This window comes from Vulpes vulpes, chromosome 14 (genome assembly GCF_048418805.1).
Source record: "Vulpes vulpes isolate BD-2025 chromosome 14, VulVul3, whole genome shotgun sequence".
In the NCBI taxonomy this organism is placed as follows: Eukaryota; Metazoa; Chordata; class Mammalia; order Carnivora; family Canidae; genus Vulpes; species Vulpes vulpes.
Genome location: NC_132793.1, coordinates 119,813,816 through 119,840,254, shown reverse-complemented (window position 1 = coordinate 119,840,254; position 26,439 = coordinate 119,813,816). Strand labels below are relative to the sequence as shown.

General features: G+C 43.4%; 1 protein-coding gene across 35 annotated transcripts in view; it reads right to left on the bottom strand.

Annotated features, from left to right (window-relative positions):
- The window catches only part of APBB2 (amyloid beta precursor protein binding family B member 2), a 371,757-nt gene that overhangs the window by 105,265 nt on the left and 240,053 nt on the right, over positions 1-26,439 (bottom strand). For 13 of the 35 annotated variants that reach the window (XM_072737818.1, XM_072737812.1, XM_072737824.1 and 10 more), the window contains 4 exons: positions 16,951-17,159; positions 7,822-7,884; positions 7,327-7,412; positions 7,172-7,232 (listed from right to left, as the gene is read on the bottom strand). In XM_072737818.1, coding sequence (XP_072593919.1) covers positions 7,172-7,232; positions 7,327-7,412; positions 7,822-7,884; positions 16,951-17,159 — 419 coding nt within the window. The remainder of the gene's footprint in view (positions 1-7,171; positions 7,233-7,326; positions 7,413-7,821; positions 7,885-16,950; positions 17,160-26,439) is intronic. The other 22 variants (XM_072737833.1, XM_072737828.1, XM_072737837.1 and 19 more) reach the window with 3 other exon arrangements.

Below are 26,439 nucleotides of genomic sequence, written 5' to 3'. Positions count from 1 at the left end.
CATCTCCAGCATCCCTTCCAGCTATAAGCAATTCAATGATTCCCAATGAAAGGTGGCTCCCGCCCATTTCTTTAAAGATGTAATTTTCAATATTGCCCACAAGGTGGCGGAACGGCTCCTTTACAGAAGTCCAAGCAGAGCGACACAAAGGAGGAAAAAGAACTCTGAGAACCTAGCATACTTTTTTCAAAGGATTAAGTTTTCTACAACTTAACTATAAAATGTTATTCTGGTGTTGATCATTATAATCAAGGGTTTGGCCAGAAATGTGCTACAGGCCATTAGAAAAAGACAGTTTTGGGGCTTCTGATTGGCTCAGTCGGTTAAGCATCTGCCTTCTGCTCAGGTCATGATCCAGGGTCCTGGGATCCAGCCCCTCATTAGGCTCCCCGCTCAGAGGAGAGCCTGCTTCTCCCTCTGCCTCTGCTGCTCCCCCTGTTTGTGCTCTCTCCTGCTCTCTATGTCAAATACATAAATAAAAATCTTTAAAAAAAGTTTTATGGGGTTAAATTTGGATTTTAAGGTATTAAAGCAGGATGAATAAGAGGTCACATAGCAAATTAATGGGAAATTAGAAATGCAAGTTATCTGACTTGCACCCAACAGACTGCCCAAATAGGGCAAGGAGTTGCCTTCTTGACAAATGAAGCACAAAAGGCAATTATATATAAAAAGCTCGTGTACACAGGAATTTCAAAAACATTTTCACATGGAAAAAGTAATACAAAAGAGAGAAAGAAATGATTAGAGAAAAAAATATTTGGGATTACAATAATGAAGAATATTTCGAATCTAAAATGCATAGACACTATACAAGTGGTACCCTGAATTAGATCTTGGAACAGAAAAAGGATATTAGAAGAGAAACTGATAACATCTTAATAAAGTGTTTAATCATTTGGTGCTGTTAATTTCTCAGTTTTGACAAAATGTACTATGGTTATGTAAGATAGGACGTTATGGGAAGCTGGGTGAAGGGGAATTGGGAACTCTCTGTACTATCTGTGCAACTTTTCTGTATATTTGAAATTATTCCTAAATAAATATTTAATCTACAAATTTCATAGAAAAATAAGCATAGAGGAAGAAACGGCCAAGAATGGACAGAAACAGTTTCTACATAAAGCAATGTCCTGTCTTGATAATTTAAGAAGGGGAAATTTTAGAGGACACAGTAGCCCATGTGCAATAAAACTAGGCTGAATAAATTAAAATGACAAAGCCTAGAGTTAAAGTGGGCAGTGAACAAAGAAGTGTATTCTAGGACATGACTGGTGGAATTATATGCTGCTGTATCCTTTCTGTAAAGCAATTTTGCAATAGGTGACAGAGTCATAAACTGATAGCCTCTGACCAGGGAGTACCAGTTTTAGCAACCTATACCAAAGTAACAAAAAGATAAAAAGTCACCTAGTTTTATGAAGTTGTAGCTCTGCTCTGCAGTGTTAGAAGCTGCTCCTGTGGCCACTGGTGCCTAGGTGGATTACGGTGCTATTAATTAAAGTAGGATTATATTAATGGAGTTAAGAGTGACACATCTGATAACTGCAGAAAGGAATATATGAAATAATTTTTTAAAAGACTTTATTTATTTGTTTGAAAGAGAGAGAGAGAGAGAGAGAGAGAGTGCGTGTGTGTGCACAGAAGTACGAATTGGGGGAGACCAGAGGAAAAGGGACAGATTCCTTTCTGAACGAGGAGCCCAATGTGGCACATGATCCCAAGACCCTGAGATCATGACTTGAGCTGAAATCAAGGGTCAGACACCCAACTGACTGAGCTATCCAGGCACCCCTGAAATGATTTTTAAAGAGCTCATGACATAGTATCCTAGATTGGGTCCTGGAACAAAAAAAGGACACTAGTGGAAAAAAAATTGAGAAACTGAATAGGGTCTATAGTTAATGATGTGGTATCAGTATTTATTTATTAACTTTGATTACTATACTAAGATTATGAGGATGTTATTTGGGAAAACTAGGTGAAAGGTATATGGGAACTCAATCTCTGACTCTTCTGTTAACCTAGAATCATTTTATTTTATTTTTTATTTTCTCAAAGATTTATTTATTTATTTATTTATTTATTTATTTATTTATTTATGATAGAAAGAGAGAGAGAGAGAGAGGCAGAGACACAGGAGGAGGGAGAAGCAGGTCCATGCAGGGAGCCCGATGTGGGATGCGATCCAGGGACTCCAGGATCGCACCCTGGGCCAAAAGCAGGCGCTAAACCACTGAGCCACCCAGGGATCCCCTGTAAATCTAGAATCATTTTAAAACAAAAGAATGAAGACCTCAGAATTATATACAAACACACATTACTCTCAACTACAAAAGAAATTATTGCACAAAAACTTAGGTAGGCTTGAAAAACATTTTCAAAGTTATAAAAATACTCTGCTCTTTGGTGAGGGGGTTAGGGAGGTCCTTGTGTGCGTGTGGGGTGGGGGTGGTGTGGTCATTTTATGTTGTCACTGCTATTAAGAGGTTTCCTTGAACAAATGATTATCAAGGTGCCCAGACTCAGAGGCTGGAGAGGGTTGGGAAGTACCACATCCTGATACCCTAAAAATGATTTTAGTTGTTTTAGCATGCACACTTCACTCAGGAAGGAAGACATTTTCTATAATAACTTTTTAGTAATCAGTCCTTAGGGGCTATATTTATAATTCCATGGCACATGAAATTAATTTTTTTCCCTAAAGAGAGGATAGTTTCTGCTTATCTGGGGGGACTTCAGTTTTCTAGCTGTTGGCAGACTGAAGGAATGTGAAGGGTTATCTAAAGAAGTAACTGACTTCCACAAAGGACTTGAATATCTCGAAAATCCAGGTCTTTGCCACTTCTTCCTTCTTAGGTGCCCTCAGTGACATCAAACAGGCATTAAGGGGACAGATGGCAAAGCACAGGGGGTATGTGTGTGTGTGTTGTGCGGAGGACTCCTCCAAAGTGACTCCACACTGAAGTTAGTTCAAAACTCATCGGCTTTTTCAAAATTGGTAAAGAATAATTTCATTTACGGCTGCTGGATTTTAAAATAGTTGTAAATCTGACAGAACAGCTTGGTCTTCCCTGCAAGGCATCCCATGCCTGGAGTTTCCATTAGTGGGTAGCGGGACCATGCATCCAGAGGGGAAACACAGCCAGACTCCTCAATTTCCTCAAAGGAAGGTCAACCCCACTGGGTCCATGGTGAATTAAAGTGTGTAGATTTGCCAATCACCAGCGATGCAGCCTATCTCCACTCCAGCCCCCTTGGCTTCCTCCTGTTTTAGGCCCAACCTTGACCATAAGCCTTGTTGAAACCATGCTACAAAGGGATGGAAAACTCCTGCAGCCCATCCCTTCCACTTCTGGAGTCCAGTTCAACACTGCCTCAAATCAGACCCACAAGCTAGTCCACACTGTCACAATCTTCCACCAGTTTACTTGAAATGAGTTTTGCCTGGGTGTTTGTCCTTTGCTTCCAATGAGTCATGCTATGAAACACCGACTGACAAAACCCAAATTCCCATATATCTATGTATAGTTGGAATATTACTGAGGACACATCATTTGGTGGTTGCCCCTAAATAAAGCTCCAGGTGAGTTTTTTTTTTTTTTGATTGAGGTATAACTGACATATAACATTATCTTTGTTTCAGGTGTAAACACAGTAATTCAGTATTTGCATACTTTGCAAAATGATCACCAAAATAAGTCTAGTTAATATTCATCATCATATAGCTACAAAACATTTTTTCTTGTGATAGGAGTTTTAAGATACATTCTCTTAGCAACTTTCAAATACGCAAATGTATGAAGAATTTTCTTTTCTCAAAGTCTCGTGAGTGTGGGCTCTGTAGCCACATGGCCTAGATTCAGATCCTGAAGCTATTTACTTACTAGCTGCTTAACCTTCTGTGATTCAGTTTCCTCATCTGCAATATAGAGATAATGATACTCAGGCCACTGAATTTTTGTGACGATAAGAGCCAGGAGAGATAAAGTCTTAAGGACAATGCCTGGAAAAAAGTGAACACTCAACAAATATTATTACTGTTACTTTATAAAGAAGCACTAGAAACACTCTTACACACCATAAGGAACTGGGAGGTTTATGCCTCATGTACAGTGTGATACATGTAACGCAGGGTTCTAAAACGCTCTGCCCTCCCACTACGCTGGGGGTCTTCAACAATGACAGTGACTCTCTACAGCAGGGGGACTTGCAGAATCCAGGGTGGGTGGGATTAATTAGAAGCACATATAGTAAAAAAAAAAAAAAAAAAAAAAAAAAAGCACATATAGTATGCAAACATCTTGGGATTCTCCATTGTCCTAGGGATTTGTGCCATTTACCCTAAGAAACCTCGGTGAAAATAATCACCAAGAGGCACAAAAAAATGAACTTGCAGGTCAATTTCCATAACTGTGTGGAGTCCTATGATTTGAAAAACTATGTTTTTTTTTTCCTTTTCCCTAGTCTGATCTTTTCTGACCCTTGTCTATTGCCCCAGCACAGACAGATGTACCGATTATTCCTTTATATTTTCTGTGCCTTAAAAGAAAAAAAAAGCATTTGTTCTTATAAGTTTTCTAAGGTCTTATATAACAAGGTAGGATATAAAATAAATAATCCCATACATGCACTTTCTCATTTAGAACTCAGTACAGCTTCAGTAACTAATGGCAAAACCGAATGTCCTCATTAATATGAACAAATTCATAATAGGTGTTGGAATAGACATGTGGGTACCAGCAAGGGGCAGATAAAGAATTCAGTGAACGGTGCCACTGGGAGGTAAAAAGAGAAAGCACAACTTGGGTAATACTTCAACCAGGCTTCTGTCCCGGTAACAATCTCCTCTCCCCCAGCAACTCACCAGCCCCGCCCACTCGTCAGTTTTGCCATCCATCCCAGCACACCATCCCTCCCAGTGCGCCAAGTGCACCATCCCTCCCAGTGCGCCAAGTGCACCATCCCTCTGAGCACACCAAGTGCACCATCCCGCCCAGTGCGCCAAGTGCACCATCCCTCCGCCAAGTGCACCATCCCTCCCAGTGCCCCAAATGCACCATCCCTCCCAGTGCGCCAAGTGCACCATCCCTCCCAGGGCGCCAAATGCACCATCCCTCCCAGTGCGCCAAGTGCACCATCCCTCCGAGCACACCAAGTGCACCATCCCTCTGAGCACACCAAGTGCACCATCCCTCCGAGCACACCAAGTGCACCATCCTTCCCAGTGCGCCAAGTGCACCATCCTTCCCAGTGCGCCAAGTGCACCATCCCTCCCAGTGCACCAAGTGCACCATCCCTCCCAGCACACCATCCTCCCTGAGCACCAAAACTCCCCATCACAGCTGGCGCTTCAGGAAGGAGGAAGAGACTGCCACCCACTCCGCCTCCTCCAGCCTTCAGGGAGAACCCTTGTAAAACACCTGGTAGCAAAGCAATGACTCCCAGCCCACCTTCCTGTTTTACTACATCCGCTCCCTGCCATAAAATTTATCTTTAAAGGCCAGCATGTTAGCAGCGGCCCAAGGACTTGTTCAGAATGCCACTGGCTCTAGAACACCTTCGTGCTATGAGGCTGCGCTTAGAATGTAGCCCAGCGGACTAGGAGCCTGGAAGGAGGGAGGAGGTGTTCAAAGGCAAGCAGATGATTCGCCCAGCACAGACAGCAGTATGGCAGTTTCAAGGAGTCAAGGTTTTGAAACGGCATGGTGTTTCCCACTTAACTACTACTAAGGGAGCTTATTTGCTATTTTATTCACAGACACAAATCTGCTTTGGGAGTGAGAAAAAATACCTAGGACCAGCTACATAATTTGCAAGTGGAAATGTAATATGCAGAAAGAAAATGCAGAGCCCCTGTTCAAAAGGCAGGGGGGAAAATGCCGTAAAAAGTGTTGAAACAAAATTGTTGCTTTTCTTCGACATTCTCTCTCTTCAATCACTATGGTGTGTTTTACTAGGTATTTAAAGTCGCTCTCTTGGGCACAGGTGATCTGCAGGGTAAGTGCAGACCCTTACAAATGGCCCAGGGCCCTGACCACCCTGCACGGACCAACACCTCCTGGGTTTCCCATCCCATTTGCTGCTGGACTGATGCTCCTGTGCCCTGGTCAGGAGTGGGGAAACTGAGTCAGGAATCCTCCCCTTTTCTGTGGACCCATCTCCCCTACCCCGATGCGCAGCAGATAGGTGATCCTCAAGTGTATTGCAACATCTGTGCCAGGACACACTAGGTACCTGGATTGGGAGTGGGCAGGGCCTCACCCCCACTGAACACACTGTTAAGCTGTCAGTCTTGGCTGGGGTGGCCACTACTTTGCCCTTCCTTGAGATGCCATGGAAGCACCTGTGCCCAAAGCCAGCTCTCTCCAAGCTCACAGTAAGGCTCCTACTTGGGTGGAAGGCAGTAGTCATTGCTGGACGGATGCAGAGATGAGGATGTTTGGCAGGGCCCGAGGTGCCAAGAAGAAGGGAAACAAACAGTTGAGAACCTCTCAAGGAGGTAGGGAGGTTGGGAGGTAGCAGGACTATTCATAAGGAGAGGCTCCAACTCCCCGTTGCATGCTCCATCGCCCCATTGGACTTCACTTGCAAAAACACAACTCCAGACATAAAATTATTAAGAATTTCAAGATGGTGATCACCCAGCATTAAACCCCAGGCATGGGTCCCTGTGCAACTACACTGGCCACATGTCCATGCTGGCCTTGCTGGCATCCCACCAAAAGTCCAGAAGCAAAAGCTCACTCTTGTTTTCTTATTGTCAATCAGGCCTGTGTTTATGAAAGACACAGTACAAGTGTGAGGCTGTCCTGGACCGGATGGGCGTGAGGGGTCTTGCAGCACCTGCTGATTGCCCCTCCCATTGCTCTGCAAGGCAGAGCCTGGTGTATCTTTAAAGGCCTCTGGAGCCCACTCGTTCGAACAATAATTTTAACTTATTACACTGCACGGAACTGATGTAGTGAGATATAGGCACGGTCTAGATGATTATGGAAATCCTCCCAAACCTACCTTGGCCTAGGGATTTATTTTAAGTGTTGAGGAGATTAGGAAAGAGAGAGGATCGAGGAATAATCACTTAGTAAGTAGCTCTGGGTTAATAATTTATAAAAACCAACCCATTTCCAAAGTCATTACTTTGACCACTGAAAGCACATTTCTCACAAACCTTGGCTTCTGGGTCACTATTGATACTGCAAGAATCATCATCATCAGCATGTGGGGCATTTCTAGAAAGAAAAACAGAAAATTGGACTTAGAATTCTATTGTAAACTCTAGCCATGAGAAGCCACACATTATGGCAGGCCTTCCCAATGCCCTACCTGAGTTTCAAAGACGCATAGCGGAGTGTTGCTCCTTCAAACTCTTTTAAACTGGGGTCCGGGTTGACTGTGGCTGCATGCAAGTCCTAGAGGAAAACAGATCCCTGTTAATGGAGAAAGGGGGAGGCCCCGTGATGTGGCCTCAAATATCAAGGGGGAGAAAAGTCCTCCCAGCATGAGGCAGAGAGTGTATGTGAGCTTAGGCAGAAAAGGGCATGCAAGGACTGCTGGATGCTGGCTCGGTGCAAGCCCCAGTTCTTACAAGACAACAGGGAACCCGGGGCAATCAGCTTGAAATCATTCACAACAGGACACATCAAAAAAAAAAAAAAAAAAAAAAAGGCAACATGTGTGTGAGTTGGACATCCCTAGCAAAAAGCCCCATCACTGCGTCCCTGCAGAATGGATGATATTCATGAAGAAGAAAAAGATACAGCCACAGCCATGCAGAAAGGACAAAATATTAAATGATCTGGAATCTGACAATATACTTGCCTTCCAAATGTCACTATTAATCTTTCCCCCATTCAGAACAGCAAAATCACTCCATGGCTGTTTCTAGACATATAATTATTCACATAGGAAAAAAGCACATTGATTTAAAAAAAAAAAAAAAAAAAGGAAAGGAAATAAAAGAAAAAAAAAAACACAAGACACCGTTGTTAGCATTGATATTCACAGGACAGGTTACGGAACAAATTCACTCTACCAGCAGCTTGTTAGCTGGTTCTAGATCTAGATTATCACCTGAAGCCTCAGATGGGGGAGAGAGACGGTGCTCGACTTACTTACCATGGAAATGACTGACCACCATTAGTGGTCAGCGTTAGATCTTCTAAACGTGGCCTTGAAAGCACACAGTATGGTTTCAAGGATCCAGTGCCTAGCATACCTAATTCCATAGGAATTTTTTCTCTCCCGCTAACCAAATAGAACTCTCTTCGGAGATGGGGCTGGAATTAGGGATGGCCCTGTCACTGTGCAGATTTGAAAACTGGGAAGGTCCATGCCCAGGGCATAAAAACCTGGGGCCCAAATTATTTTCATGTAAAAGAAAAAAGGACAACGAAAGGGAAGGAGGGGTGGTCAGTAGCGCAGCCTTGATCTCAATATCTGACCTAATCAAAAACCAGCTCTACACAATCTAATGTAAGTTCTTCAAATTCATAAAAAGCTCCGCTTCCTTGCCACACCAGCTTCTTCACAAATTAGTATTTGATCACGAAATGATTTTGTAAACATGATCACAGAACAAAGCACGAAGCCCTGCCTTGCTGGGAGAATGCTCAGAGTAGATCTTTGAATTGAAACAGCCCTTCCATTGCCCTCAGACAACAGGCAGTGCTGTTGGTTTTTCTTCCTTTCTACCATATTGAGTGAATATTCAAATATTTTTTATCTAACATTTGGGGGAAATAAATGAAGCGAACAAAACCCAGGGACATCCTTGTGAACGTGTTCCACGGATCTGTCAGGTGAATAATTGCTTTTCTTGGATAATAAATCAACAATGGAGACTTTTCACTCAAGTCACTTTCAACTACGGTGTTTTGAAAATGAGAAGGGAATAGTGACCCATGATTTCTGCTCATGACATTAGTATAATTTTTAAACCCACTAGAGGCAGAGGCAGCTAAGTTCAAATGTGCCGTGTGTTGAGAGATACGTTCATTTAACTCAGCAGGACTCGAGCGTGGAGTCACTACAAATATAGATTTATTGTCACCACTGCACAGCTGGTGTCACTGCTGCTTTCCTTTTTGGACTAAGCACCCGAACTGCAGTTTTTGGAAAAAAAAGTAGAACTCACACCAGTATATCTACTTTTTTAAAAAAGAATCTCTTTTATTGAGGGGGGAAAAAAAAAGGAATGCTGCCTAGACCTCTGTCTTTATCCTACCCCAGCCCCCAGAGCAGTGCTCAGTTTTCACTGAGGAGAAAATTAAAAACATAGGAGGGTCTACTTGTTAGCTGAGGATACCTGTGAGCCCCCTGAAATCACGGTGGGGTTCTGTGCGTGCGCGTTTTCCTGGGGTAAAGATCCCTCACTTTTCTCATATTTTCAGAGGGGCTGACCAAGCAAGGTTTAGAGTCACCACTGTAAGGGTAACTCATAAGGACCTGAAATCCCAAGAATTTTAAGCTAGAGTTTGTTTTTCTCCCCCCCAAGGGAAAATAAGCCTATTTGACCTAAATCATCATCACAATGTTATACATTACATCCCCATGACTTATTTATTTTATAATAAAATAAATGCAATTTTTGTTTTTTCGTTTAAGTTGAATGTTGAAAAAAGGATATCAGATGGTGAATTAGTAAGACTCCAGGTAATTATGTTCTTGTAGAGAAACTAAAAAAAAGAAAGTGTGTCTGACAAAAGGAATCTGAAATCAAATTATCTTCAACAGGCACTGTTTGGGGACTAGAAAGTATTTTTTCAAAAAGCAAGTATTCAGAAAAGTCTTTAGCATTTAACTAAAGTCGTTCTCTGTATGTGTGCATGGCTTAAGCAAATTTTTTTAATGTATTTACTTTTTGGATGTTGGGTCTCTGTAATGTAAAAATTGATTATAATTCTAAAACTGTATGAATCCGGCTCTTATGCTACAGAGATGTGAGTCAGCTGGCAAACTTCCAACAATCACTTCTTACAGATTTAAATAAACAAAGGTCATATACAGCAATTCTTCAAAAGCTAAAATAACATGGGGATTCTCAAAGGAACCCTTTAGTACAAAACTCAAGTAAGGCCTAACGTAACAGAAGTTATGACTAGGACAAAAGACTCTTTACTCTCCTCTATATAAAAGCACTCATTTTTAGAAATTCCCTCTCCTACATAAATGATCATAAGTTTTCTTTTTCAAAAATGAAGGGCAACAAAAGACAAAAACAATCCATCTTGAGTTTTAAGAACCACATATTCTATTCACCTGTTTTTTTTTTTTAAGAGAGAATACAACATTTTAGCTAATCATTAAAAAAAAAAAAAAACCAACCCAAAGAGATTATTTGGTTCTATAGAAAATCTGCAGTCTGCATGGCAGGAGTGAGAGATGAAAGAAGAGGTGAGACAAAGAAAAAGGCAGTGAGAGAGGGAAAGGCAGGTGGGCTCTAGGTCTCAAGGACAAAGACTGACAGACAGGGGGAAAGGCTGGTGAAAGAACAGAGACCATTTCCCACGAGCAATGACCTCCCAACTGATCATATTTTAGGCAATGCAGCTCAATCTTTGCACCGTGGCAGAATGTTCTGGTGCCTGAGTTATAGATGGGGACATATTGTCCTGGTGCTTTTCTTGATCTTGACCAGGTGAAGCACGCCTTCACCTGATCAAAGTGATGACACTGCGTTCTGGGAGAGCCTTGGAGCCTTAGCTCCTCAGTGGCGGTGGTATCCCTGGGGACTGACCCACCCCTAGAACATGGTGCCTATTATGACCCTTCACGACCTTTCAGCATAGCGCCCCTCATGATCACACAGCAGAATCCATGTCAGGGTTCCCACTAAGGGGGATCTAATCGTCTAACCTTGACTACTGAGGGTTTTCTTCTTCCTCATTTCTCTTCTGGGATCTTAGAAAGTAATGCTACAAATCAAACAAAAATGATACATCATCCTGCTAGAAAAAAGCTAACACTGGAATTGACAGTGTCAACAGCATGTTATTGAGGATGGAGTCTGAAGGGATGGGAAAGTTTCTAAGAAGTGATATCAAAATGTAACCTGGAGAGCAAGCGTGGAAGGTGAACCTGCTGAGAACCAGGCAAAGAGGAAAGCAAAAGAATATTCCCTAGCGACTCTGATGAAAGCTATAATCATCACCTTCATGTGCCCTTCAGAAGGTCTGCTGCAAAAGCCCAGGTTCAAATCCTGCCTCCGCTCTCATCTGCTCTGTGACCTCAGTTCCTTGTCTACGAAACAGGGCTGAGAAGACCTCACCATCAGAGTGTGGACAAACAGATCAAGAGCATTATCCTTTATCTTAAGGACTGCTGCCCGAAGGTGCCCAAGAAATGGCAGTTCCCATATTTTCTGCTCTCTCCTTCCACAGTGGAAAGAAAAAAATAAAGCCATTTTTAAGAATAAAAAATTGGGGGACCTATGGCCTACAAAGTGTTATGAATTATGCTTCTTAATCCTCTTCTGTCAGGACTTGAGCCTTGGTATGTGTGGCCTTGATGATAAATGGCAGAGCACTCGATATCTTGGCACTCTAAGGGACAGGCCAGGTGATATTAATGAGCATTGAATCCCTAGATGTGTGCACATTTTTAACTTCTTTGTAAAATGCTTTCTGTGTTTTGTTGGATGCAACACTTGTCAGAAGAAGAGAGTTATGGTTTATAATGCAAACATAACCCAGAGAAGAAGAAGGAAGGAAGAAAAAAGAAAAAGAAAAAAGAAGAGGAATCAAACTAGTAAACAGACCAACAAATAGTTGTGCAATTAAATTCATCTTTGTGAGCCAGGGGAAGGTCAGGAGGCCCGGGGCTCTAGTGCCTGTGTTGCTGCTACAGCAAGTCAACCAAGAGCTCACTCAGCTATGAAACTGGCTTTTTCCTTCACTCAGCAAACATTTCATGAACTTCACCATGAACCAGACACTGTGACAGGTGCTGGGGATGTAAGATGAGGGGACAGGTCCTGACTCTCCCCCCCTGCCAAGGAGGGAGACTAATATGCTCCAAGTAATACTACTAGAAGGGATGCCTGGGTGACTCAGCAGTTGGGCATCTGCCTTCAGTTCAGGGCTTGATCCCGGGTCCAGGGATCGAGTCCCACATCGGGCTCCCTGCATGGAGCCTGCTTCTCCCTCTATGTCTCTGCCTCTCTTTCTGTGTCTCTCATGAAAAAAAAAAAAAAGGACACTCTGGAGTAAGGGCCTTTCAAAGGGGAGGGATGGGAGCAGTAGGTCCCAGGAGAAGCTAGGAAGAGTCCAAAAAGGAAGTGACCTAAACAAAGGCAGGGAGACTAGATTCATTAGAAGGCCCGCTCTTGTACTTACTCAGCACAGAATCACCTGGAAAGCATATGATAAAGGCAGATTTCCAGGTCCCACCCCTGGAGAGTCTAGCTCAGTGGCCTTGGGTAGGACCAAGGAATCAAGATATTCTACAAGGGTCAGCAGTCACCTTGGCTGCCGTCCTTGGCCCACAGGCTAAGAAATACAGCCATACCATTCACTAGGCCCTTCTTGAAAGTTCTCGCTGTTCATGATTACTTGATTGGGTCAAGAAGTTCAGTAAAAAGATGAAAGAAGGGGATCCCTGGGTGGCTCAGCGGTTTAGCACCTGTCTTCAGCCTATAGGGAGTGATCCTGGGGTCCCAGGATCGAGTCCCATGTCAGGCTCCCTGCATGGAGCCTGCTTCTCCCTCTGCCTGTGTCTCTGTCTCTGTCTCTCTCTCTGTGTCTCTCATGAATAAATAAATAAAATCTTTAAAAAAAAAAGATGAAAGAATAGCTCCTCTGTGTTGTCATCTTATTTCTAAGTATATATGGAATCCCACAGGTTCTAATGTAATACATAGATTTTCCCCTCCTAGGGAGTTAGTGGCTCAGGCCCCTGACAGACCCCGGGAGCAATGCAGCAAGAACAGAGCAAATTATGATCAAGAAAATTATGATCGGCGTTCTGAGAAACAATTCCACCTCCCCTGCTGCAGACCCACTTTCTCCTCCACACTCCTCTCCTTAAGGAGCCAGGAGATACCTTCAGTAGGAAACATTATAAGGCAAGAGTTGCCTATAGGCCAACAGTGATTCATAGAATATTCTGTGAGGCACCCTCTTCTCTCTAGAATTTGACATCCAAGTGATTTGGAACAAATCAATGGATTGGTGGAGGAAGGGGCGAGGCAGAGATCATTCTGGGCCAAATTTCAATAGCAAATGCTTCCTGGCCCGTTTATAAACTTTAGAAAATATTGCTGGCATACACAGAGGAAACATTATCCACTGCGCTTAGCACTTCCCCAGTGATCTCTGGAATGTGAAATGTAAAATTTTCAAACTGTAAGGAAGCTTTCAGTCCTAAACTTTTGTGAAGCAGAGTCAACAGATTTGGCACTTACTTGATTTTCTTTCCCCCCCCAAATGAGCTCAGGGAAAAGCTGAATAAAATATGCATTTCTAAGTTTCTTCTCGTCCTTAACATTTTGCTTTCTCTCCTGGTTCCAAATTAGTTGAAATAGATTCTATTTAGGGATCAAAGAAATGGTGTCAGAGAAGTAATCATTTCTCTTCCACTGTCATTAGCACCTGAGACACTGTTATCAAGAGAAGTCATTTTCTAGAAGGCTCTGCATATGATCCAGCCTGATGCAGAGATGTGAGACCCACCAAGCCCCCTGATAGGCAGTACTGTGAGGCCTGCGGTAGGGTGGGGGTCAGCAGACCTTCATTCAAGCTTGGCTCCACCACTAATAAGCATGTGACCTCGGGCAAGCGTCACGTCTCTGTCTTAGAATTGTCAAATGTAAAAAGGGAATGACAATGACAGTACCAGACACATAAGGTTTTATTAGGAGTCATGAGAGAAGGCATGACCTTGGCACCATAAATGCTCCATTACCCTCGGTGCTTCTGGTTTAATATCCATGTCAGCGTCTGCATATTCTGGGTATATGGGAGTCTGGGTCTCTCCCCAGCTCCCCCTCCTCTTCTCTCTACCGGCTCATACATTTGCTTCTGTGATTTTAATTTACTGCCTTTAAATGTGCTTGGTTCATTGACATAATGGCCTTATGGACAGGGGGAAAATGTGTATGAAGTGAACAATCAAAAGGCTGAGCTGAAGAACATCTATTCCACTGGTCTTATTAAAGTGCTGGATGCGAGTGGCGCTCTCTCTGAAACTTAAAATGGCGTATCTGTTAACAAAGTTCCCTGGAGGGTTAAGGGTCAACACAATGGCATGGTTAACAGCAGAAGTAAGGAATGAGACCGACATCAAGGTAGAGATTCACATAGTACTGGGGGCAGAGCAGAGGATCCAGAGTCTGAGAACTGGACACATGCCCATCCTACACCAGCTGCATGCTTACTGAACCCACTGAGCTTCTGTTAACTCTTCTCTTATGCAAGGAACAGATTAGGTGTCTTCTCGGTCTTGAAGGGAACAAATGTAATGACCTTTATGAAAATACACTGAAAGCCAAAATAAATCATGAATAGAGGCAGGGACCCTGAGGACTGTGGATCATTAGGGAAACACTGAATTCTAGGAGAGGAAGCAGGAGGCGAGGGCCATGGGACATAATCTGAGCCTGGGAAGGGGCCCTGAGAGGTAACCAGGATGGGAGTGGGAAGCGGGTGCGGAGAAAAGGAAGAATAGGCCCGCATGGACATCAGCAGGAGGCTGGGGGAGTAGAGGTGGACTCTGCTCCCTGACCCTCTTCCCCAGGGCAGCCTCCTACCTGGCATGCATTCTTCCCAAGATTTTCTGCAGAAAACGTGGAAACAAACACCTGCCATATCTAATGGAGAAATAAAAATCTGCATCTGATAAACTTTGGGCTGCCCTCCTTGGACTTTACCACACCCACACCTTGGCCTCAGGAGGCAGGCTTGCAGGAGAATTTAATTTCTTCTACATACAGAGGACAAGAGGTTCACTGGACAAAAGTATCGTCTCAAAGTGAGTCTAATCTAACTTCTGGGAAAATGAGAAAGCACATTAGGCTGGAATCTCAGAGCCAGAGGAGCAGAGTGAGAAAAGCCCCGGCCTAGGATTCAGGAGCACTCAGGATCTCTGAGTTCTGGAGCCAGTGGTGCCACTGATCACCCACCTCTCTGCACCTCAGCTGCCCTGTCTGTCATGTACGGACACTGGTGTCAGCTGACCCTTCCCATCGTAGCATTCCCTCGTCATTAGGCCCTCTGATGTGGTGCAGATGGTTAAAGGGTTGTAAGCGGGGAATGAACCTCTGGAATGGAAAAAGAGAGTCTAACAACAATGTCAAGAGAAAAGACGTATAGGTAAGAAAGGGAGAGGGTATCTGCTCCTAGTGGAGAGTAGAGGCTGTGTCCTGGCTGGCTCAGCTTCTGAGGGGGCCACTCGGTGGCCCAGGGAGAAATGCCAAGATGCAATCAGCTGGGATGGGAGGAGGGCTCTACTTCATGCTAAGCTCCTTGACGTTCATCTTTAGTTCCCAGCACACCTCACAAGATGAGTAAGTGAATGGAATGTGTTCAGTGAATAGGAACCTTATACTTCAATAAAAAGTTATCAGAGTTGCCCAGTAATAAGCAACAAAATTCTCCGTGCTTCAGCAGTACTAAAGCATGTGCTGGACCAGGAGGCTCAAGGGCCAACAAACCAAGGCCCTTGTCTGAGGGAATAGCTCACCCCAACCCATCACCTGAAAGACGGAGAATCCAAGGCCCCAGCTGGGTAGGTGAGATGCTGAAGCCCTGTAACATGTAATAGGAGGAATGGATCTGGAATGTAGGTCTTGCTGCCTCCCAGGGAAGAGCAAATAAATATCGACAGATGTAAGAAACAAGATACTTTCAAAGACAGGAAGGGTGATAATGGTTGCAAATACACAGAGGAGCTCTGCAGGTGAGAGACGCAGTTCAGATTCCCTCCAAGTCCTCAAAGTAAAAGAAAAAGAACAAAAGACTGTGGTCAGACAGGCAGACGTGCCTGTGTGTGAGGGATCCAACTACTTTTCTGGAAAAAGCCAACACTTAACTGTGACCTTTTCCAACTGCCATTTTCTTGAGTATTTTGTTATCAGGATTCGCAAAGGTTTGCTGTAAGGATCTCTGTATAAATAAATACCACAGTGTAATTTTTTTTCATGCCTCAATTCTTTGTTTAAACATCGCATTTCCTCCTCAGGGATAGCAGAAATTTATGCTGCTATTTAGGTCTAAGATAATGTCACTTCTGCTAAATAAACAGATCCTTAAAAAAAAAAAAAAAGAAATTATGCACTTAAGGGCTCTCAAGGGTTATTCTTTTTTTTTTTTTTTAAGATTTATTTTATTTATTCATGGAGACACACAGCGCGGGGGGGGGGGGGTGCGGGCAGAGACACAGGCAGGGGGAGAAGCAGGCCCCATGCTGGGAGCCCGATGTGGGACTCAATCCCGGGGTCCCCAGGATCATGCCCTGGACGGAAGGTGGCGTTAAACTGCTGAGCCACCCAGGCTGCCCTCAAGGGTTATTCTTGCAGCCATCCCCTCCATGCAATCAAATGGACCCAAGGCTAATACGATATGCAGTAATTATCACACGTCTGGCCAAGACATGTTTTTCCATGTGTAAATATTTTATGGAGCAGCACCATGCGAAGGCACCTGCAGAGTTAAGTATTGGTTCCATGAGCCCCAGGGAATCTTAACCACTTCTCATTAATCAGCCTCTCTTACTTTCTGCACCTAGAATGCTGTTTCAAGAGACCAAAAGCCACGAAAAAATGAGAACATCCCTGAACGATGGTTTTAACACTATTTACACTAAGAGGAAAGCATTTCTGAGGTTTCCGATGCAGCATGCATGATAATCAAAAAACTTACCTTGCTGACCTGTTGGGGCAGAAGCAACAAGTCTAAAGAGAAATGACAAGCAACATCCACTCTACTAAGCTGTTAAAAAGATACTCCATTTTACCTCGTGCTCTGGGGTGGGAGATGACGTTACAGAACTAAGGGACCCTTTCCTAGAACCGTGAAGATCTGCTGGGATGGAGACGGGGCGTTCCCACTGAGTCGTCCCTGTCGGTATGTGCCAATAATAGGTCCCCGCAATGTCGTTGATTCTCTTCCAGCCAGGTGGCAAATCTGGATCAGTCTGAAAGGAGTGATCACTCCATATATCTGCTGGGAAATGGAAAACAAGATTTTCTTAAAAGAGGAAACAATCACAGTGTTCCAATTTCAGCACTAATAGTTCGGGGAACCGCAGAGGCAGATATGCCCATAGCACTAATGAGAACTAGAGCCATCCTGTGGACACAAAGTATGGCAAAGGGGACAATATGGAAAGAAGTGAGAGAACTGAAAAGGAAGATTGACACTTGAGGATACAGATATAATGGACCATGGTCAAGTCATCTTACTGCTTCAAGAACCCTTTGGAACAAGCTAAAGCTTCATTAGCCAAAAATCAATGCCCCACGCAAAATTTGCAAGGTTACACACAAAATCTACTGACTCCTTTACAAATCAGTAAGCCTTACTGGTTGGCATCTTGATACCATTCTCAGCAATGAGTGTAACTCTCATTTTCTTTAAATGCTTTCTGTAAGTGAACACTGTCTTTGTATCTTCCTTTTGCTTTCACAACTCCTCCCCTTTGATTGTAAACATCTACAAAGTAGCGATGCCTTTTGTAATACTCTAGAATTCTAAATTGTACACAGAAGATTCCTAAGGACGGCAGACTAGAAAAGCCTTTGGAATTCAAGACTGATGCTAAAAGCCGGCGAGTAACCTAGTACATGAAGGAGGGTGGGTGTGGGATGCAATAGGGAATGGTGGGGACTACGGCAGACTGAAAAGCAAGCGCAATGTCCAAAAATATTCAATTAAAAATATAATAATGTTTTAAATACTGTGCTGGGGGCAGAGGGGAACAAAATACACGTCCTGGGCAATTTTAGCAATCCCTGGCCTGTATCAATATTTTATCAGTTTACTGGAAACTTACTTGCTTTGCAGAATCTCATTTTGGCCTTCTTGAAATTGAATATGAGATGAGGTGAAGTGCAAGAGAAGACAGGAGAGAGAAGTACAGCAGCACAGTGGGGGAGTCACAGGCAGCTGTATCAAGGTGCGTAGGTAGTAAAACTTAAGAAACTTGTGTTTCAATCTGGGGATCACTTTTTTTCTAAGCATCAGGCCCTCTCCCATGGGGCCATTCACAGGAGGCGGGGGCGCTTCACAGCAATCCAATAGAGAAGCACATGGGTCTTGCTCTGTGCAAATGTCACTACATCACGTGGGCAGGCATCACTGCCACTGTCGCTCTTACAGCGGCAACAAGGAAAAAAGGAACCAAACAAAGAGGCTGATTAAGACGATGGGCACAGATGTGCATTCATGCGCGTGTTTGGCATCCCAGCATTCACTTTTCTCATTTAAATCTGCCAGAGGCAAAACTGCCACTTGTCTCAAATTATGATGGAAATTTCCCCCTTCCCCCTACAGGAAATTAACCGTGATTAAATAATTTCAACTTACCCCAAATTTTCAGAAACAACTCGAAACAAACATGTATACAGTCCTTTGTCCTGTCTCCTTTTTAGGGGGTGGGAGGGTTGTTTTGTTTTTTGCATCTCAACTGGGACAGGAAAAATAAAATACATGGGTATCTGGATTAAGATGGAGAAAATCCTACCAAGGGTTATTTCCTTGTCTCATTTTAGCGGTTTATAGAACCAAGCTTTGTGACTTGAAAGGACCTAAAGAGGCTGCTAGTTACCATTTCTGAGGTTTTTGAGGTCTGAGGGCCTGAGTTTTATACATTTATCCTAGTTGTCTCCACAGCTGGGACGTGAGCATGAATGTAGATTACCACTATCAGAATATGGAATCATATTGGACCAAGGACAGAAACCAAGATCTCTGCTGAGATTTTGTTGGAATACAAATTAAGAAGGGATTTATTCCACTTCTAAAAACTGATGTTGGTGATATGATTATGATGGAGGAAGTGAGGACAGCACACCTACAATATTACTAATAGCTCCAGAAACATTTATAGAGTCGCTTCTGCATCATCCCACACTGGATTTCAAGGGATGTAAGTAAGCCCTGTGATGGCAGCCCTGTCTTGTATATCATCATATTCTAAACATCTAGCATGGCAGGTGTTCAATAACAATGAGTTGGATGGATGGTGGATGGATGGATGGATGGATGGATGGGAGGAAAGAATAAATAGAGAAGGAGGGAGAAATGAATGAATGAATGAAGTCTTTGAATGATGGAACTAGAACTTAGCAAAAGAAGAATTTTGAAGAAATCAGTTCCATGCAGTTTCACAAAACAGAACAATTTTACAACCCCCAGAAATAGCAATGTCTACTTCCCTTCGATGGTGCACGTGAATGTTCTTATGGATGAAAGGAAACATAATATGACAAACTGGAAAGAGTCCTGGGCTGGTGGCCAAGAGACTTTGGGTTGAGATTTGGGTTCTTTCTTTATTGAAAGGTTCCAAAGGGAATAGTAGGAAATACGCCTTCAGTCCCATTACAGTTCATTTTGTTAATCTAAATAGCTCCAACTTGCCTTGTTTTCCTACATAAAAATATGTACGCACTTAAACAAGTACTTTGAACCTTATTCAACAGGTCAGTGGTTTTCAACTGTTATGAATTTGGGAGGAAAAGAGTGGTGCAGGCAGGTGGAATTCCAGGCCCTTCTAGACCATTCTAACCACAGCAGCACCATTTTTATGTCTCCAATACTGGTATTGTATGTACAATTTTCCCTGAAAACAAAGATCAAGTTGTTGTTATTGTTTAAAAGAAAATTTGAAACCACAGGTAAAGCAAAAATGCAGTGGGGCCCAGGCACCTAAATCTCAAGAAGCTGCTTCTGTCAAATGATTATTCAAAATACTCCAAAGCAGCTTAAATGGTTGCTCTCAAATGAGTACCAAAGTGCATATGGCATGAAGAAGGGCATGCAGACTCCGTCGATAGAGGAAGAATCTATAAACACCAGCTGATTAGAGGAGAAAGTTCCAACCTCTTTTGATTCTCAGAAAATCACTTAGTGAAGCTTTGCTGAAGTCAAAGGAGCTGACGTTGCAGAAACGAAATGATGTCTGATAGTTTCATGGCCCTTCTGATCCTCAGCAGTTTTCTCAAACTGAGTTGTCTGTCATGCACCTCTTCTGGATAGATCTGCCTAAAGTTCTCAAGTCATGGTATTCTCATTTTTTCAGCAGGAATATACTAAAAGACCTCTGCCCTGGAGAATTCTCTTCTTTCTGGGTGAGTCAAAGATCCATTCAGCGGTATCTTGGCATCTCAGTGATTGAGCCTTTGGCTCAGGTCGTGACCCCCAGGGTCCTGGGATTGAGCACATCGGGCTCTGAGCCTGCTTCTCACTCTGCCTATGTCTCTGCCTCTCTCTCTGTGTCTCTCATGAATAAATAAATAAAATATTAAAAAAAAAAAAAGATCCATTCAGCACTGGACAGAAGAAGGCAAACCACAAGATTTCACTCCAGTTACCCAACCTCAGGATTGGAACTCAGGCCAATTGTTGGCTGGGTTACTTAAGGAAAGACTCATAGGAGAGTTAAAATGGAGAATTCTACAGAAAGCCTAAAGAGTAGTTTTAAATACTCCAGTAAAACTATAAATGAGGGGAGTCAGCAAAGACTCTAAATATGGCATTATACAGCCTGGCATGGCAACCAAGTGCGAACTCTGTAGCGGGCCTTTGTATTTTGGCTCAGCCACTCATTGTCTGAATGATTTCCAACAAGTTATTCAATACCTTTGGGCTTTGGATGTTTATCTGTAAAATGGGGATTAAAACAGTATCTACTCTACATCACTGGGGAGTATGTAAAACACTCAGAACAAAGGTTGACATATAATAGGCATATTTGCCACATAAATGTTCACTGTTAAGGGCACCTGGGTGGCTTAGTCAGTTGAGCATCCAACTTTTGATTTTGGCTCAGGTCATAATCTCAGGGTTGTGGGATCAAGCCTTAAATTGAGCTCTGTGCTCAGTGGGGAGTCTGCTTGAGATCTCTCTCTTCCTCTCTGCCCCTCCCCCTGCTAGGTCTTGCTCTTTCTCTAATAAATCAATATTTTAAAAAAATGTTCACTGTTATTGCTATTATCATTATATGTCATAGGTATCTGAAGCCAACAACATGATAATATATTAAATTCACTAAACCCACCATAAGAAGTATTTTCATATGCCCAAAGGAAAATGCTGACTACAGAATTTATGGGATTATGTAATCATCATGGTTCAAAGAATAAAGATAAAAGAAGATAATCTTATGGTGACTCTTCTTCTGGAGAGGAAGGTCCACCAGACTCCCTTAGCAGGGCTGGGATTTGAGGACCTGAGAGGGTCAGACAGATTCCACCCACCATGCCTTGCGGTGCTGCTTCCCTGTCTGGCAGTGGTTCTGCTTCACCAATACTTTCTCTTTCTTCAAATGTTTGTCTCTCAATTAATGTGTAAGTAAAAAAAATAAATATTTCATAATTAAAAAAATAGATTCACATCCTCTGTTGTCTCCTTTAAAGCAGATTTGTGTGGGATGCCTGGGTGGCTCAGCAGTTGAGCATCCACCTTCAGCTCAGAGCGTGGGTCCGGGGATCGAGTTCTGCACTGGGCTCCCTGTGAGGAGCCTGCTTCTCCCTCTGCTTATGTCTCTGCCTCTCTCTCTGTGTCTCTAAAGAATAGGTAAATAAAATCTTAAAAAAAAAATAAATTAGATTTATGGGGTGCCTGGGTGGCTCAGCTGGTTAGCAGCTGCCTTTGGCTCAGGTCATGATCTCAGGGTCCTGGGATGGAGCCCTATGTTTGGCTACCTGCTCAGGAGGGAGGCTGCTTCTCCCTTTCCTTTTCCTCTTCCCTCCAACTCATGTTCTCTCTCTCTCTCTCAAATAAATGAATAAAATATTTATATGTATATGTATAAATCTTTATATAATATTATATATAATCTCTAAAAATATATTTTTTACATGTGTATGTGTATATATATATGTGCGTATGTGTGTGTATATATCAGATTGGCTAAATTTGTCCTAGGTTTCTCTCAAACACAAACCAACCCCAAACAAAGTTGCCTTGTTTTTATATGATTCCTGAATATTTTCTTCCACTGTGGGTCTAGGGCTTTCGTTACCAAAAAAAAAAAAAAAGTTCCCTACTCATAAAGTAAAGCACATCTTCACAAACATTACCACGTTTAATGCTCACATCAATGCCAGCTAGAAGGTGGGGGTTGGGGGTAGATAGTAGCAAGCCAGGACAAGAATCCAGGCCTTTCAAGGCTTAAACCCAAGTGGTATTAATGCTGCCATGATGTTCTAAGGTTCTAAGAGCTAGTAACAATACTGCTGTTAACAGAAAAAGTAACAAGGGTAACCAGACACTGACTTCAGGCTTAAGTACCCGGATCCTTTATTACCTCTTTATAGGAGCTCGGGGAGTGTCCACAGCTACCCTATGAAGAACACAGTAAAGTTAACCCCTTTTTGAGGCTTAGGGAAGACAGCTATTTGGTTTGAAGCCAAGGGGAGAGACTATGTCCCCATGGATAAATGGATGCTACTGTTTCAGACAGCTGAGAAAAATCAGTATGGACAGCTTGGGGGAATTGGGAAAGTAAATACATAGTGATAAAAATGAAAGAACACAATGGCTGTAAGTCTGGGGCTTTGAGACCAGCCTGCTGGCCTGACCAAGGTCAAACAGCTACTAAGCAAGAGCCCTGAGTCCTGAACCACCCCTGTGTCTGGGTAAGTCCACAGGAGGATACTTGCAGTGTAGGCCTTACATAGGGCCCTCCCTATTCTGCTTTCAGTAATCTGGGGAACCACTGGCCCACATAGCTGCAGGCCCTCTCCATCAGAAGCCTTAGGATCAAATTCCAACCTCGGGCATGCTGCAAAGACCAAGACCCCTTGTCCCTCTTTCCCTCCCTACAGGATCTAGCACATAATACGCTTTCCGATCTGTCATCACTGCATCTCCCCGAAGGCACTGTCCCAGGGTGACAGGACGGTTCAGCAGTAGGGGCTGAAAGCCATAGGTGTCCTTTCAAAGTGGACATCCTTTCTGTGGCCCTTTGTTGTTTGTAGTTTTGTTCTGGAAGCAGGGCCTGGAAGTCAAGAGTATAAAAATAGCAAGGCTGAGAGCCCCAGAAAGTCCCTCTTGTACTGAGAGCCTCCTGGGCCAAGAGCAATACTTGGCGTGGGAACAAGGAGCCCATCTGTGAGCAGCAAAGACCCGCCCCTTCCAGCCACCTCAGACGCCAGGGCAACAGGCCTGGTTCTGGCTCCATTTGGGCTCTGTCTTTCCAGGGACCCACTTCCCACTCCCCTTCTCAGTGGAGCTGTATGTGAGGTAAGCCCACCTCTAATTATCCTCTCCTCTGGGCTCGCTTGCTGGAACCCAAGGGTCAAATGAAAACAAATCAGCATCTAGCAGCAGCTGGAAATTTCCTCTGCTTGCTCCAGAGGCCACAGGAAGGAGGAACGGATGAGCTGAGATTCTAAATTTGGCAAGGTCTGCAGCACAGAACACAAAAGGCTGCCCTCAGATCCTCAGGATGGCACTCACTTCCTTCCGTCAACATTTGTGTACCCAGTGCCTTCCTTGTGCAAGGCATGGGGTGAGAGGTCACAAGGAAAGAGGAGATGGACCAATTCATCCAACAAATATTTCCTGTCTACTCTGTGCCAAGCACTGTTTTAGGGCTAGGGATACGTGGGGTCATCAGATGGATCCCGTCCCACACCAGTGACCTGGAGCGTTGGTTCTCAAGCATCAGAGTCACCTGGAGAGGGGCACCTGGGTGGTTCAGTGGTTGAGCATCTGCTTTTGACTCAGATCATCATCCTGGGGTCCTGGGATTGAGTCCTTCATCGGGCTCCCCACAGGGAGTCTGCTTCTCCCTCTGCCTATGTCTCTGCCTCTCTCTGTGTGTCTCTCATGAATAAATAAATAAGATCTTAAAAAAAGAAAGAAAGAAAGAAAGAAAGAAAGAAAGAAAGAAAGAAAGAAAGAAAGAAAGAAAGAGTCGCTTGACATGCTAGAAGCGATCACTGGGAACCACCCCAGAGTTTCTGGCTCAGCAGGTCTAAGAATCTGCATTTTCAACAATTCCCAGGTGATGGTGAGTCCATGCTGCTGGTTTGAGACCATGCTTTTAAGAACCACTGGTCTAGGAAAACAGAAAAGGTAGTAATTCTTTCACATCAAACTCCATCTAAATACTGATCCCACAAAATAAAAAATGTGAATGTATATGCATTTAGTCATTCATTCATCCATCCACTTATTCACTCACTGTGTATAGTGAAGGCCTTCTATAAATGCCAAGCACTATTCTAGTAGCTGGGCATACGGTAATGAACCGATGGGTAATGCGATCAATCCTGTCTGGGAATGGGGTGGGCTATTTGGATAGGATGGTCTGGGAAGGTCTCTGAGGAGCAATGTATCCCTTGACTAAGCAGGGCCAGCCTTGTGAAAAGACAAGAGAACACCATTCCCGGCAGAAGGAATACAGCGCAGAGCCCATGTGGCAGGAAAGAACCTGCCATGTCATTACAACCAAAAAGTCACTCGAGCGAGGTTAAGTGGTCTAGGATAAGATTCAAGGCCACCAGGGCTAGGGATTTACCCTCTATGCAAAGGAACTCTTGAAGGTCTTGTGTGATCTGTGTTTTTCCAAAAGGGGGGGCACCTGGGTGATTCAGTTGGTTAAGTGTTTGACTCTTGGTTTTAGCACAGATCATGATCTCAGGGTTGTGAGACTGAGCCCCACATCGGGCTCCACGCCCAGGACAGATTCTTAAGATTCTCTCTATAACCTCCCTCAACCTCTCCCTCTCTTAAAAAAAAATTTAAAAAATAAAATAAAATAAAATAAAACCAAGAGAGTTTTCCACACAATACTTCCTTCTTGGAGAAGAAAAAACCCTTCCTTCCGAAGTCTTAGTTTCAGCCACTCCTAGCTAATCCCTTGAACAACATTATTTCTGAAAGAGCCAGGTTTAAAACTACAGGTTTCCCTCGCTATTTGAAAATAGATGAAACCTTTCATAAGCCAAAATGGCATAAAGCTAAGAGGCAATTACCATCAATTTACTTGGGAAAAAATTTTGAGGGTCCCTAGACCCAAAAAACAACCTCTCTTAGGCTTTTCTGATACCTCAGGACACATCTTGCTAACAGATGCACAAAATAAATCGAGATAAAGCACAGATGCTCATGGACACAGGTCAAAGCTATGGCAAATTGATGCTGAGTTGCTGAGTATAGTTCCCGGGAAAGGAGCTTGGTGGGGCCACTCTTGCTGCTGGGGGTGCACACTGCCTCTGTAACAGCTCGCTGCAAAACAAACGCTGAACGCTATTTTCACCTTTTTATTTTTTATTTTTATTTTTATTTTTATTTTTTTTCACCTTTTTAAATAAAAGTGAAAATCTTCTTCAATTTCTTTTGGTTAGTGCACACAGGTACTAATGTAGGTGTTTTGAAAAAGCAAAGTGGCATAGCACAAACTTTTGAAAAGTGGAGGTCACCTGTACTTAATTTTTTTAAAAAGATTTTATTTATTTATTTGAGAGAGGGAAAGAGAGCACGAGCACAAGCAGGGGGAAGGGCAGAGGGAGAGTGAGAAGTAGACTCCCCATTGAGCAGGGAGCCCGATGAGATGTGGGGCTCAATCCCAGGACCCCGGGATCATGACCTGAGCAGAAGGCAGATGCTTAACGGACTGAGCCACCCAGGCGCTCACCTGTATTTGAATTTAACCTTAAGACTTTTTGATCACCTGGTGGTCCACTTCCTGTGCCTCTCTCCTCTCTCTCTTACTACTTAGTCTCTTTTTTTTTTATTCTGGACTCAGAACTTCCTTGTCAGAATAGAACAAGCAAGAGTCTTGCTTCCCTCCAGCTGCATCACCAAATTCTGGAGACAACAGCATGGAGCCAGGACTCTAGGATTAGACAATTTATTCCAGATTTGCTGGGGGTCCAAGGTAGCATATGGAGGCTACTCAGAATATGGTTTGAAACAGTCCTCAGTCAAAGTAACTGGAAAACAATGACTATGGAAACTAGGGAATGAGCCCCAAAGTGTCCTAAATCTGTGAGCTCTCAGAAGTCTGACCTGCACGTCTACCAGGTTATGGGGGGGGGGGGGGAGGTAACAGGGAGAAAGCTCGTCCCGAAGTTTCAGGGTCAGTTCTATTTCTTAATATTTATTTGCAAGGCGTAATTGGGACCCTGAAATGCCTATCACAACCTTAGAAAAATTATACATTGTGCTCAATTTGCACTTTCCCGTGTGGCATTCTTCTAACAGTGACAATAAAATTCTTAACAATTTTAGGAACATTTGTTTCCTAATACTTTTTCCCTTATTTTTCTTT